This window comes from Aotus nancymaae, unplaced genomic scaffold, assembly GCF_030222135.1.
Source record: "Aotus nancymaae isolate 86718 unplaced genomic scaffold, 86718_ANA_hifiasm-v0.15.2.pri h1tg000064l_1, whole genome shotgun sequence".
Lineage (NCBI taxonomy): Eukaryota > Metazoa > Chordata > Mammalia > Primates > Aotidae > Aotus > Aotus nancymaae.
The window spans coordinates 25,625,759-25,640,674 of NW_026988479.1; the positions used below are offsets into that span (position 1 = coordinate 25,625,759).

The 14,916-nt window shown below is 50.7% G+C and overlaps 1 protein-coding gene across 15 annotated transcripts in view; it reads left to right on the top strand.

Moving 5' to 3' along the window:
• The window catches only part of SYNPO (synaptopodin), a 54,807-nt gene that overhangs the window by 21,982 nt on the left and 17,909 nt on the right, over positions 1-14,916 (top strand). For 2 of the 15 annotated variants that reach the window (XM_021677490.2, XM_064366523.1), the window contains exon 1: positions 14,555-14,572. The exons of 8 other annotated variants lie outside the window; for them this stretch is intronic. Coding sequence is in view for 1 of the 7 variants with exons in the window: in XM_021677485.2 (XP_021533160.2) it covers positions 12,467-12,545 (79 nt within the window). In the remaining 6 variants the exon portion in view is untranslated. Of the gene's footprint in view, positions 1-5,753; positions 5,773-12,270; positions 12,546-14,554; positions 14,573-14,594; positions 14,612-14,632; positions 14,889-14,916 lie in introns of those variants that run through there. 5 more of the 15 variants (XM_064366522.1, XM_021677485.2, XM_064366524.1 and 2 more) reach the window with 5 other exon arrangements.

Consider the following 14,916-nt stretch of genomic DNA (forward strand, 5'->3'; position numbering starts at 1 on the left):
ATCTTGGACTGGTTCCTCCCCTTTTCTGGTCCTCAGTTTTTCCATCAGTACGAGGGGGATGGACTAGGATCTCTCTAGCTTGATATTCAAACTTCCCCCAGGAATGTTGTTTACCACTCTGGCTTGCAGCCTTGCAAGCCATGGGCCAGCTCCCCTCAACCCCACAACTGACACCTAAGCAAAGCTGTGGTTGGAACCAGCATTTACATGGTTAAATAAGGCCTTTAACTCCTTTCCTCCCTAGTCAGCTGTTGCCCTTATCTACTTTCCATCCTTTAAGGCAGGAAAATATCCAACCCAACCAAGCCTGTGGCATTCAGGCGCCTGGTTCCTGTCCTGGTGCATCCCTAGGTTCTTCCATTGGCATGTAATCCAGTCTCCAATTTTAAACTGGGGAGACTAGGGCCAAGGAGGGGAAGAGGTTTGCACAGAGTGATTCTGTGGGTAGAAGGCAACAGAGCTCCCTCTCCTTGGGAAAGAGCACTTCCTTGATAAGTGAGTGGGGACATGAGTATCCATGGAGCACCTGGAGAGAGGGGAGAAGCACGGGAGGAGGCTTCTTCCATCTCAGCTCCACCCCTAGTCACAGCCCATTTCCAGGGTTGACATGTGTCTCCCTGAGCCCATGTCACAGCTCTGGGAGGTGGGCAGGGCAGGGGCCAGCACACTCCTTCCACCTGCCACAAGGCTGAGCACACCTCCAGACCCCCGGCCTGGCCTGGGAGGCACCTTTTCCTTCAGGGCAGCTCCCAGGCTTCCAGACATGAGCTCATCAGAGCTGCTGGTGCCAGGAAGGGAGGGACAGAGGGGAAGCAGGCAAGGCTGCCCAGATCGGGACACCATGGGCCCGGGGAAGTACAGGGGGATGCTGTTGGTGAGACCCTGCAGGTTCTGGTCCCCATTGTAGCAAAGAGGCAGCAGCAGGATAGATTTGCCTGCAGAGTCAACTGGGGAGGAATAGAGACAGGCCAAGTGCCCTGGGCTACAGCACGAGGCCAACCTCTGCCACCCACTCACTTGCTGTGTGACCTTGGGTGAATTCCTTTCTCTCTATGGGCCTCCCTGTTCCCGGCTAGCAATGGGGTGGCATGGGTGCTTAGACCCTGGGGTTGCAGTAGTGAATAAGACAGGCCCCTCCCTGCCCTCAAGGCACTTGCATTTTAATTGGGGAAATAGAAAAGAAAAAAGGAAGCAAATAAATCATCAAGATAATTTCAGATAGGTAAAAGTGGCATAAAAAAATAAGTCATGCTGTTAAGACAGAGAGCAGTTAGGGAGCTACCGTGGGGTTGGTGGTTAGGAAAGGCCTCTCTCAGAGGTGACTTCAGAGCAGACCTGAACATTATCTGGAGCAATGCTCAAGGCATCCTGGAGGAGGCGTATCTGGAACTGGAGTCTGGAAGAACGGGGCCGGAGGGCAGGGTGGCGGGGGTGGAGATTTGGTTGGGAGGAAAGGTTTCCCAGAAGATGGTCATGGTCTAAACTAGGGGCTAGGGGCTGGGACTGGAGGGTGGGTGTTGGTTGATCAATCCCCAGGGGCTTCAGACTGCAGATCCAAAGGAGCTCTGCCTGAGATCTGGTGAGAGGGATGGCTGGGGCTGCCGGCAAAGAGGCTCTGCCGAGTTAGGCCTGTGTGTGTGTGTGTGTGTGTGTGTGTGTGTGTGTTTCTGCTGAGTTAGGCCCGTGTGTGTGTGTGTGTGTGTGTATATCTGCTGAGTTAGGCCCGTGTGTGTGTGTGTGTGTGTGTGTGTATCTGCTGAATTAGGCCCCTGTGTGTGTGTGTGTGTATCTGCTGAGTTAGGCCCGTGTGTGTGTGTGTCTGTGTGTGTATCTGCTGAGTTAGGCCCCGTGTGTGTGTGTGTGTGTCTGTGTGTGTGTGTATGGTCAGAGTCTTTTGTAAACTGTCCCTGCACATTGGGGCTCAATTGCTACCCAGTGTGGCTAGAGGAGGAGTCAACATGGAAGCAGCCTCCAGGCCCTGTAATCCAGAGGCTTACACAAGCCCTCTGTCTGGAATGAAGTCTACCAACTGGCTGCTGCTGCCTGAAATTCCACCAGCCTAGCTTCAGCTTTTCCACTCGGTGAGGCAGGGTCATACAGTACTGTGCAGACCCTGCCCTACCCCACCCTGTCCAGCCTCCCAGGGTTGCTGCGGGTGGGACAAAATTCAGTCTACTCCTGAATTCTTGCAGGAATGCCTCTTGTGTGGCTAATCCACAGATTCTGGGATTAGACCTCTGGGCTCCCTTCCTGGCTAGCTGGGAGATCTTAACTATATTATGTGACCTGTCTGGGCTTTTGTTTCCTCATCTATAAAATAGAAACAATAATAGACCCTATTGTACACTGTTGTTCTGAAAATAAATGAGATGATAAGAAATGCCAAAAAAAAAAAAAAAAAAAAGAGCTACCACTTAAGTATTGCCATGTTTTGTTCTCTGTTAAAATAGCAGTCAGGTGTGGTGGCTCACGCCTATAATCCAAGCACTTTGGGAGACCAAGGCAGGTGCATCACCTGAGGTCAGGAGTTTGAGACCAGCCTGGCCAACGTGGTGAAAACCCGTCTCTACTAAAAATACAAAATTAACCAGGCTTAGTGGCACACACCTGTAATCCCAGCTCCTCTGGAGGCTGAGGTGGGAGAATCACCTGAACCCAGGAGGTGGAGGTTATAGTGAACCGAGATTGCGCCATTACACTCCAGCCTGGGAAACAGAGTGAGACTCCATCTCAAAAAAATAAAAATAGCAGGTTCTTAAGGAGATGGGCTTTTGATCAAGAGCAGTTGTATCTCAGTATAAGTTACTTTTTGATGTTTGGCCAGGAACAGGATTTTTTTGTTTGGTTGGTTGGATTTTTTGTTTCTTTGTTCATTTGAGACAGTCTTGCTCTGCTGCCTAGGCTGGGGTGTGGTGGCAGGATTATGGCTCACTGCAGCCTCAACCTCCTGGGCTCAAATGATCCTCCCACCTCCTAAGTAGTTGAGACTACAGGAATGTGCCACCATACCTGGGTAATTTTTGTATTTTTAGTAGAGACAGGGTCTCACTATGTTGCCCAGGCTGATCTTAAACTCCTGGACTCAAGTGATCCACCTGCCTCAGCCTTATAGGCGTGAGTCACCATGATCGGCCTAGAAACAGGCTTTGATGTTGGGAGAATCGGCACAAGTGGAAAATGCCTGGACTGAGCTTCAGGAATGGATACTGGAAGCTCTGCTCTTAGCTGACTGGCTGGTGGTCTTGGGCAAATCATTTGCTTCCTCTGGGCCTCAGGCTTCACTTCTGACTGCTGAGATATGGACTAGTAAGGATCTGAGGGGATCATGGGTGTGACAAAGCTCCTCACTGGCTTGTCACCAAAAACATGGGGCTAGCAGGAGGGGCTGACACCATGATGTCAAGGGTCGAGGAAGGGGTAGGTTGGATGAGCCCCTGGGACAGGAGAGTGGGCTAACCTGAGACCCTTGCATGTAATCCTCCAGAATAAAATCTCTTGGAGTCTAAGAGTGCTTGAGACATAAAAGCCACAGTTCTTAAAAATGGTTATTCACTGTTATTTACTATGTGCCATGGGTGCTTTAAGTTCTTTGCACATCAACAACTCCATGAGGTAAGTACTGCTATTATTAGCATTTTGCAGATGGGAAACTGAGGCACAGAGAGATTGGTTAAGTTAGCCTCCAAGATCACACACCTGATAAGTGGCTAGATTCAAACCCAGGCAGTCTGGCCCCAAAAACTGTGTGCTTAACTCCTGCACAACATGGTCTCTCCCACATGAGACGGAGTGCCAGGGGCTCAGAAAAAGCAAAAAAGCAAGCCACCTGTCCCAGAACAGACAGCATTTGTCTTTGATCCTCATCATCCCTGAAGCTTAGGTCCTGGAAGGAGGAGCCTCACTGGGTCTAGGGTCCAGGGCTCTGAGATTGGCCCTTGAACCAGCTCAACCTCTCCATTTCCCTGGGAGTATGTCAGAGAGGATCAAGGGTGCCCTGCAATCACTGTGGGCATGGAAGGCTCTGCCAGGGCCTGATGAGTGGGCATTGTTAGTGCCTTGGAGCTTGAGTGGCTTCTAAGTGCTTGAGATGTAATAAACTCCCACCCACGTAGGGGAAACTGAGGTTAGAGTGTGTAGGGACCAGCCCAAGGTCACACAGGCAGAGGACACACTTCATCCCTGAGCCTTCTGCTCTGCCTTCTGGGCCACTTAGTTCTTATGGGCTCCCTAAGAAGATGAGATATTGGGGACCCTCCCACGGATCCCTAGGGTGGCCCTGGCCTCAGTCAGGACATTATTCCCAATATGGGGTCCTTTGGGAGGGCACATGGGGTTGGGGGATGGGGAGAGTAATGATTAAAAAATAGACTGTCACACGCATGGAGAACAAGCATGCCACCACCCAGCCCTAGCCAGTTGGCTCCCCCGTGCCCGGATGCAAGGCCTCACTCAGGTCTCCTGCTGGGGGCCCCGCCCACCACACCCTGGCTCTGGGCCTGAGGCTGAATGCTCCCATCCACCCTCTCCTCTCCCTCCTCCATCTCTGCCCAGCCTCCAGGCAGATGGTGCTCTCACTGAGCTTGGGTGGGCCTGAAGCTTAGCTGTGGACTTTAAGCTGTGCCAGGGGCGTTTGGCATCCCCACACACTGGCTGTGTGGCCTTGAATGAGCCCTTTCCCTTTCTGGGCCTCAACCATTGACAGAGTAATGCTGTCAATCAAAGTTTTTCCCAGATTTCTCCTCTCATTTAGACCTGACAGACAGTGCAGAAGACCACACTCAGAGAGGCTGATATGACCTGCAGAGGCCACTTATGCTAAAAAAAAAAAAAAAAAAAAAAAGAGCTACCGCTTAAATATTGCCATGTTTTGATCTCTGTTAAAATAGCAGTCAGGCCGCAGCAGAGCAGAGGCCTGTACCCAGATAATCGTGCAAATCCCAATCCTGTACAAGTCTGGGTGAGTGAGGTCACGTGGAAGCATGGAGACAGGAGGCTTTGCAGTCGTGATGTGAGCAGTATTTCAAGCATTTGTTCTTTTACAGCAAATGTTTACTGAGCCCCAGCTGTGGCCAAGGCACAGGGGCATGGACATAGACAAGGTCCCTGCCCTGTGGGGATAGGCAGACTGACATGAAAACAAATTCTGGTGGAATTACAAAGCTGATGAGAGTTTAGGGGAGAGGCAGAGGGTGTTGTGGCAGGAGAATGTGACCTCTGAGGGGCCTTGGGACCTGTGAACAGACCTGAAAGATGAGAGTTATGGTCAGAAAGGTGCAGCCGAAGGGGCAAGGGAGGAAAGGGCTCTAGGAAAAGGAGCAGCCAGTGCAGAGGCCTAGAGGGGAGAAAGTGCCATGCTGACTGGCTGAGCACTGGGAAGAAGCCCAGCCTGGCTGGAGCCTGGGAGGTAAAGCATCACCTCGGGAGCTGCAGTGCAGGGGTCGCAGCAGTAGGGCTGGTGGTACAGAGCCTGGAGCCTGTGAAGGGGCTTAAGGCGGATCACAGGATGAGGAGCATGCTGGTCCTGATCTGGGAGGCAAGTCTTTCCTCCTTTCTTTTCCTCTTTCCCTTGGTTGTCCACCCTGATAGTGCTATCGACAGATCCCATTCATTTCCCCTGAGCCACTTCATGAGGTGGCTGAAAGCAGAGTCTGGGGCCATCCCTCCCTTCTCCAAGGAAGGTTATGGAAGCCCAGCAGGCCTCAGATGCAAGCTGGTGAGAGTGCATTCCTGGGCAGGAGGCTGTGGTCACTCAAGCCGAGCGCCCCTGTTCAGGTGAGTTCTTACTTCCTTTTATTCCCTGTGGGAGTCTGTGGACAAAGGAGGGTCAGCTTGTGTCTGAATGAATGCCGCCCCCCGGACCTATTCCCACTGCCTGTAACAGCTACCTGTCCCTTGTTCCACTCCAGGCACCAACCCCCTCCCCCGCCACCAACCCGGAAGCCAGAGCCCTGGGATGGCAGTCGGGAAGCTTTTATTCTGCACCCAGCTCAGCTGTACACTCTAGGGCACACCCCTTTTCCTCCCTGGGTGTCAGTTTCCTTAACTCTATTATAGGAAAATACTCTAATTTTTCTGCCCTCAATGTATGGACCATGCATGCAGTATCAGCATCACCTGGAAGCTTTTTAGAACTGCAGAATCCAAGGCCCCATCCCAGACTTCCTGAATTATAATCTGCATGTTGACAACATTCCTGAGTAATTCCCATGTACTTTAAATTATGAGAAGCACTGTTCTAGGTCAGTTATTTTTAAACTTAAGATACATGAAAATCCATAGCATCTTTTTCCCTCTCTAAAGCTTTGCATATAAACACCTAAGAGGGCACTCACCCACTCTCTATTTATTCATCCCATGAACAAGGAGGGGGAGGAGTGTGGAGGGCTAAGTTAGAGGCACAGGCTTTATTAGGATGGGCGTTAGAAAGGAGGAGGAAAAGATAAAACAGGCTGGTAGAGGGGCGGGTGCCATCTGCTCGCCCCTTGAGAACTCCTGACAGTTGGCCTCTAAGGGCCCTTTTGGCTCTGCCCTCCAGGATCCTCTGTTTTATGGGTTTGGAGAGCGGGGGTGCTTGATGGTCCCTAGCCCCGTGACGTCTTTCCCTGCTTGTCCCTATCTTGCTGTCCTGCCCTCTTCTCCTTGGAATCCCTGAAAGAATAGCCAATGCTATTCTTAGTGTGACAGGGTGGTGAGGAGAGAACACACTAGTGCATTATTTATGTCTGAGTCAACAGGATTACATTCAGGACTCCCAGAACACAGCCCTCCCAGTGTGGCCTTCGTCACAGCCATGGCGGGCAGTCCACAATGTGCAGATGGGAGGGCAGCTTCCCAGGACCCAGAAACCGTCCCTTCTGGCCCTGATCATCCCTGCTCAGAGTCCCTACCCCTCGACCTGGGAAATGACTCATTAACACCATGGTCAGTTAGGACTGGGAAAGAGTTGCTTTGGCCATATCATTTCCTTTCATCATGCATTCAGCATGTATTCATTGAGCACATATTACACGAAGTAGATGTGGGTGCATGGGTGGATGAAACAGGGTTCCTGCCTTCCAGGAGCTCACACTTTAGCCAGAGAGTTAATGTGCAGTAGCGTAGGTTTCAGGCCTTTGCCTATGTGAGAGCTGATCCGAGCAATGACACAGCAGAGTAGGAATTAAGAATCTTTTAGAGGGAACTGAGGCTTAGCACATATAAGGCTTGCTAAAGGTCACCATAGCTAGTGATCAGGTTGAACTCAGATTAGTTAAAATAAAACAACTATTTTAGATCAGATGGCAGCGTGTAGAGTTAGGGCTCTGGGAACTCCCTGTGCTGCCAGTGAGAGGGATCTTGCGGCTGGAAGGAAATTAACTGGTTGAGGTCCTGTTCTCCAGAGTCACAGAGAAGTCATGTGTGCTCAGAGTTTTCATAAACCTGGAGTGGAAGGACAGTTACACTGGGGGCTAGGAGTCAAAACCATATGGGATGAGAGGATAAGGCCTGAGGTGGGGCATCTCATGGGGCTGTGCCAATGGTCCTGGCTGGGAGCCAATGGCACGTGTGCAGAGATCTTGGGCAGGTCCCTTGTCCTTTCTCTGCCTCAGTTTTCTAGTCTGCAAAATGCTATAACAGTCCTTGCTCTGTCTCTATCTCTGATGCATGAAAACTGCTAGGAAAACTGTCAAAGTGTTGTACATATTCAAGGAATGCTAAAATATTACCATATTTAATTATCATAGGCTGTGTGTGGCGGCTCATACCTATAATCCCAGCCCTTTAGGAGGCCAAGGTAGGAGGATTGCCTGAGCTCAGGAGTTCAAGACCAGTCTAGGAAATATAGTGAAAACTCATCTCTATTAAAATAAAAATTTAAAAAATAGACAATTATAGAAATATATTTTATTACATGTATTTTTTAATTAACATGATGGAGTCTTACTGTGTGCAAGTCTGTGTTCCAGACATCTTCTTGTGGTAACTAACTTATGCACTTATTTATAAGGTCATGGGCTCTAAGGCCCAGTGGGTCCCCAATGTGGCTGTGCACAGACTCCTCTCGGGAGCCTGTTAAGGTACATATTCTGTGGTCTCACAGGTCTAGGGTAGAGCCCAGGAATCTGCATCTTGACCACATTCCCTGAGGGATTCTGAAGCACCTGCAAGTTTTTGATCTGGACCAGAGAGGGGAAGGGACTTGCCAGAGGCCTCACATTGAATTGGAGACCAGGTCGAGGCTAAAACCCAGATCTCCAGCTCCTGGCCTGGTCCTTTCCCTCTGCTTTTTAGCTGCCCCCAAGTATCCTAGAGGAATGAAGGTGGAGAGGACTTTGGTACAAGTGAGGATGCTGGTGGTGGTGCTAAGGTGTACAGTGCTGTGCTAAGCACTTCACATGGCTTACCCCGTTTAATTGCAATCAGGATAGAAAAGGGGACATTTGGCTGGGCACGGTGGCTTATGCTATAATCCCAACACTTTAGGAGACCAAGGTGGGAGGATCGCTTGAGCCCAGGAGTTTGAGAACAGCCTGGGCAACAAAGTGAAGCCTCATCTCTACAAAAAACTTTTTTAAAATTAGCCAAGTGTGGTGGTGCATTCCTGTAGTTCCAGCTACTTAGGAGGCTGAGGCAGAAGAATAGCTTGACCCTGAAAGGTTGCTGCCATGAGCTGTAATTGTGCCACTGTATTCCAGCCTGCCAGCCTGGGTGACAAAGTGAGACCCTGTCTTAAAACACACACACACACACACGCACGCACGCACGCGCACACACACACACACAAAGGGGACACTCTCCACAGCCACATGATCCCCTGACGCATTTGAGCATCACGTGGCAGATTTTAATGTACCCCTGGAAAAGCGAGACTATGACTGAGGTGCAGAGATACTGAAGAAGTGCATTTGAAACCAGACCATCAGTGCAATTTCCATCCTCCAGTAGCATGTGCCCTCAAGGCAAGAGTCATCTGCTAATCCGGTTACCTGAAGACAGGGCAGGCTGGCAGGAAGGAGACACGTATGTCCCAGAAGGTGTGTACCTGATGCATGTCCATCCATGCCAGACTTCCACATGAGTCCCGTGTACCTGTAGGTACTCAGTATGCACATATTCGTGTGTATGTCCTGCCCCCTCTGTGGGTGTGCATGCATGCCTGGGCACGCTCTGCTGTGTGTAGTACAGGCTTGAAGCAAGCAGCACCTCTGTGTGTGGGCATCCGTGCAGAGGAGGATGTGCTGCTGCCGGCTGGAGGCTCTCCAGCATTAAGAGGCTACTGAGAATGCGTGTATGTTGCAGGCATATGTGCGCATGTATAGAAATTGTCACAATGCAGGGGGATCCCTGAGATCCCGAAGCTCAGAAGGAGAAGGGCCATTAAAGAAAACAACTTTTTTTTTTTTTTGAGATGAGAGTCTCGCTCTGTTGTCCAGGCTGGAGTGCAGTGGTGCAATCTTGGCTCACTGAGACCTCTGCCTCTTGGGTTGAAGTGATTCTCCTGCCTCAGCCTCCTGAGTAGCTGGGATTACATGCATGCGCCGCCATGCCTGGCTAATATTTTTAGTACACACGGGGTTTCCCCATGTTGGCCAGGCTGGTCTCAAACTCCTGACCTCAAGTGATCTACCCACCTTGGCCCCCCAAAGTGCTGGGTGGGCATAAGCCACCACGCCCGGCCTCTACTTTGCTTATTCGTGTCCTACCTCCATAGTATATGTATCATCCTTAGACCTCCCAGGTATGAGCCTGCCTCAGGACCTTAGCACTCGCTGTTCCCTCTGCCTGCACTGTTTATTGCCCTAGACAAGCATATGCTTCACTCTCTCACATTCTTCCGTTCTTTGCTCAGATGTGCCTTCTCAGTGAGGATGGCTTTGGTTAGCATATCTACCTTTGCAAATCACTCCTCACTCCTTAAAGTCTGTATACCTCCAAGTCCTGCTTAATTTTTTTCTACAGCATATACCATCTGACTTACTTGTATATTTATTATCTTGTTCCCTTACTCGAATGCAAGCAGAAATTTTAATCTGTTTTCTTTCATGGCTGTGAACAGTGCCTGGACCTTGGTTGTTGTACAATAAATACTGGTTAAATGAATGAATCCATGCACCACTTATACATATTTTCTTTAAATTTTGTTAGTGAAGGCCGGGTGCGATGGCAAGATCACACCTGTAATCCCAGCACTTTGGGAGGCCGAGGTGGGTGGATTCCCTGAGGTCAGGAGTTTGAGACCAGCCTGACCAACATGGAGAAACCCCATCTCTACTAAAAATATAAAATTAGCCACGCATGGTGGTGCATGCCTGTAATCCCAGCTACTCAGGAAGCTGAGACAGGAGAATCACTTGAAGCTGGGAGGCGGAGGTTGCAGTGAGCCGAGATTGTGCCATTGCACTCCAGCCTGGATGACAAGCACAAAACTCTGTCTCAAAAAAAAATTTTTTTTGTTTTTGTTAGTGAAATGTCCACTTTAGCCTCCCCTTAAGCAGTAATATACTTGAGATCACAAGTTTGGGTGTGTTCATTATACCTCTTTTCCAATTCACATTTGAAATTTACATAACTGTTAAGATTTTAAATATCAGGGCACGACCTAAAATCCTTTTTGCTTCCATTAGTGATGGGGGCACCACACTGTAGGAACCACCAGACAGTCCAATCCCCCCTTTGGACAACTTGGATACACTGAGGCCCGAAGAGAATCAGGGATCAGCTCAGTGTCTCACCCAAATTGTGATAGGACAGACCTTGGAACCAAATCTCCTGGCTTCCAGTCTTCTTTTCTTTTGTAGTTTGAGGGAAACATGGAGGGCAGGACTGCATGATTCAGCCTCTCCCTGGCAGGAGACTCCTGTTGGAGCGGGGCCAGCCCCGCCTGGTAATTGGTGAATGGCAGTGGAGGAGAGGGGCATGGCAGGGTCAGCATCCGCCAGCACCCCAGAGCCATGTGCCCTCCTCTGAGGGGGCCTGAGGTTCAGAACTGGTTCTCGCTCCTACAGTACAGTGGCTAGAAGTGACACAGGGATCCCCTGTGCAGAGAGGATGCGGGGGGTGTTGGGAAGGGATTAGGGTTGGGTCGTGCCTGACTGTGAGCAGAAGAGTGAGATCAGACCCCAAGAGGGGTGGTAAAGACAGGGAGAGAGACAGATACAGCCCCAGCCTGGTCGAGTCATGCAGAGGTGAGTGTGTACAAAAGCCTACAGTTAACTGCTCCCCAAAAGTGTGCCTAGTGCTTTATATTTTAGAAATCATTGCTGCATCTCATTTACTCAGCAGCTACTCTACAAAGCAGATATTATCATCCCTGTTTTATTGATGATGAAGTTGAGACTCAGAGAGGTGAAGTGATTTACTGAAGGTAGCCCAGTATGCCTTGCTCAGCCTTAGATGGGAGAAGAACTGGCTGCACCTCTCATTGGATTTGGTAAAGGAGGGCTGTCTGTGGGAGGAGTGGGCAGGCTGAATGGATGGGGGAGCGAGAGATGGGCTGGAAAACCACAGTCCATTCACTCGCCAAATAACCTTGACAAATCACAAGACCTTTCTTTTTGAGGCTCAGTTTCCTCATCTGTAAAATGGGAATAATGGGCCGGGTACAGTGGCTCATCCCTGTAATCCCAGCACTTTGGGACACCAAGGCAGGCAGATCACAAGGTCAGTGATCCAGTTCAATCCAGCCTGGCTAACATGGTGAAACCCTGTCTCTACTAAAGAAAAATACAAAAATTAGCTGGGCATGGTGGTGTGCACCTGTACTCCAGCTACTTGGGAGGCTGAGGCAGGAGAACTGCTCAAACCCAGGAGGCGGAGGTTGTAGTGAGCTGAGATGGCGTCATTGCACTCCAGCCTGGGCAACAGAGCAAGACTCCGTCTCAGAAAAAAAAAAAAAAAAAGGGAATAATGGTACTCCCTAACTCACAGCTTGTGAGGATAAAATAAAACATGATGAAAAATGATAAAACTGAACCGAACACCTTGCACATTAGAAGTACTCAGTAATGAACATGGGTGCACCCGGCCCCTGATGAGTTTGCCCACAGTGACCACACGCCACGACTGAGGGATTCCCAGCTCCTTCTTTGGGAGCTGTGAGTGAGCCTGCGACCCTGTCTGGGAGACCCACACGGGTTGGGGGCAGGTTTGTCTGTCCCAGAGCCCTGGGCTGATGATGACACTGCCTGGGGATAAACCTCATCGCTCCGCTGTTTACCCAGTTTGTGGTGACTTTGTCATTATCATTCCTCCTGCGTTTTTCCTCCCAAGTTATTTATTTTTCTGTGAGGAAGGAATGTGGGGAATTTACCACAGGGCGCTGGCCTTCACTTTCTGCTGGGCTGCACAGCGTCCTCTCCTATAAGAAGGAAGCTGCTGAGACAGATGGCAAGAGAGGCAGACACGGAGGGTCCCAGCTGGCTCTGTGGCCCAAGGAGTAGGGGTGTCTATGTAACGCCCCCGGAGGCCCAGGTTCTGGTCTCTGGGCATGAGCCTGGTAATGTACATGGCTCCTATGGAACTGTGTCTGGTTCTCCCCATTCACCCCTGGCCTCTGGGCAAACCCAGTAAGTGTGTTCCTCTATCAAAACTTCCTTTTTATTCAGCTGGTCTTGATTTGGGGTATGGGGGTGGGTAGGGGAGTGGGGTGGGGGTTACTTTGAACCTCCTAGCCTCTACTGAGCTATCCTCATTGCTTGGAATGCCTCCTTCTCTCCATCTTTCAAGATCTAGGGCATATGTCATCTCCTCCAGGAAGGCTTCCTGGTTTGCTTCATCCTAATTCATCTTACTCTTAGGCTCTATGTTTTCCCCTCACTTCATGAAACATTCTTCCTCTTAGGTCTAACACAGTGATTTGAGATTTCATCTTCCTCTTCTCTCACAAACATGTTGCTCTCTCCTTCCTTCTTCTACCACTCCCAGGAACCATCCTCTAGATCTCTGATCTAGAATCTAGATGACTCTTGGATTTAGACACATCTAAAATTCATCTCCAAGGATGAATGGTGGAGCAAAATGTGAAGGGGGAGGCTTTAGATTGTGGAAGTGCTTGTCCTTCAGTAGTTTATTTAGTCAACACAGTGATGGCTTCAACCCCTCCTGGGTGATGGCTTCTGCTGAGTCTGGGGGCATTGAGAGAGGACAGAGACCAGTCCTGGCCCTAGACTAGCACAGGGCTAAGGGGAAGGACCACATCTTTGTGGTGGGCCAGGCCCTGGGAAGAGTGGAGGGGATCCACAGATGACCTAGGCCCCGCCCTGACCCTGGCAGAGACACGTCTAGGGGAAACCACTTCTTTCCCCTGCCCTGGCTTGCCACCTGTCTTTTAGATGACATGTTTTCTCTGGGAAGGCAGGGTGTGACAGTCCTTTCTGTACTCCCAAGGCTTCCAGGCAGCGGAGGGTGGGGAGAGTGAAATGGCAGGAGGGGTCTTCATGAGCACAGGCCTAGCTCACCCAGGGCTGGCCTGGAGAGGAGGGAGCCTGGGCTGTGACCCTGTGATCCTCTCTGTGAGCCCTCCCTTTCCAGTTTGCTGTATACCTGGGGCTCAGCCTGCCTCTCTCTGACTTACCATTTCAAAGTTTCTAAAAACTTACTGACTATAGATTAGGGATTACCCCTGTAAAATGGGCAAGAGAGAGGCTGTGGCTCCTGGCCTTTGGCAGGGCCGTGGTCAGCCAGTAGGGAGCAGGGCTTGTGGTCTGCAAGGATAGAAGTCGGGTCAGGCCTGCGCTGACTGAGGAGCCCTCATCTTAGCTTCCCCCTACCCCTCCATCTCTGCCCTCCCTGATCCCAACCCACTGCCAGCAGAGAGAAACCAGAAGTTTGGCCAGGCCCAGCCTCCTTCCCCTGGGTTTCTGAGTTTTCTCAACCTGCTGTTTCCTCTGAGCCCTGTTCCTGATCTGAGGCCTCTGGGCCAGATTGAACAGGGAGGAGCACTGATCTAGAAGTCTGAATGGATTGATGAGGGCTTCCTAAAAGAAGTGGCCATTGGGCTGGGCCTGGGTGGGTAAGTAGGGAAGATGAGTGTGCTCTTCAGAAGGAAGGCGCTCAGGCTTGAGATTAGTCAGACCGCGGGGCCCCTTGCTAAGCTGTGAAACCTGGGACGAGTTAGCTGCTTCTGTGTGCCTCATCTTCCTCATCTACGAAATGGGGCTAAGGGAACCTCCTTGTGAGTTGCTGTGAGGATTAAATGAGAAAAGACATGTGAAACCCTTGGCTTGGCAGTATCTGATGCCCCCAAAATGTTGGCTCTTGTCATCCTCATAGATTTCATGTTTATTCTGCAAGTGCCAGTAGAAGATGTGGTGGGGACAAGGCAGGAAGCAGCAGAGGCCCCTGCCCTCGAGGTCACTGCAATCTCTGGGGAAAAATAGGGCCCAGACCCTGACTGCTACAAAGCAAAACACTGGGAGGGGGCAGCATGGCCCACGTGACTGGCCCTCGACTGGGCATTGGGCACCCAGGGCTTGAATCCCTGCTCTTGCTCTGGCTGGCTGTGCGACCTTGAGCAAGTCACTGCACCCCTCTGAGCCAGTGTCTTCTCTAACGAGGAGAGGAGGATAGTGCTGGCCTCGGGGTTGCTGTGGAAGTAAGTGAAGTAAGGCCCTGTCCCGGTACCTGGCATGTGGTGAGCACATTGCTAGAACGAATGTTACACTGCAGTTATTAAGTGGTGCAGATAGAACATCAGTGGATCAGGAAAGGCTTTTTGGAGGGGTTGGTGGCATTCTAGGTAGGCCGGAAATCTGAGGGATTAGGGCATGTAGAAAGGATGTGAGACAGAGGAGGGTTCCCGGGAGCGGAGTCTGTGCAAACGCTGCTCGGCAGGCAGGAATTCACTGTGCAGCTGTGGGAGCTGCAAGCCACTGAACTCCCTCCACTGTTGCTGAGGGCACAGAGAGAAGGTGAGTGAGCTCTCGGGCAGGCCTGGAT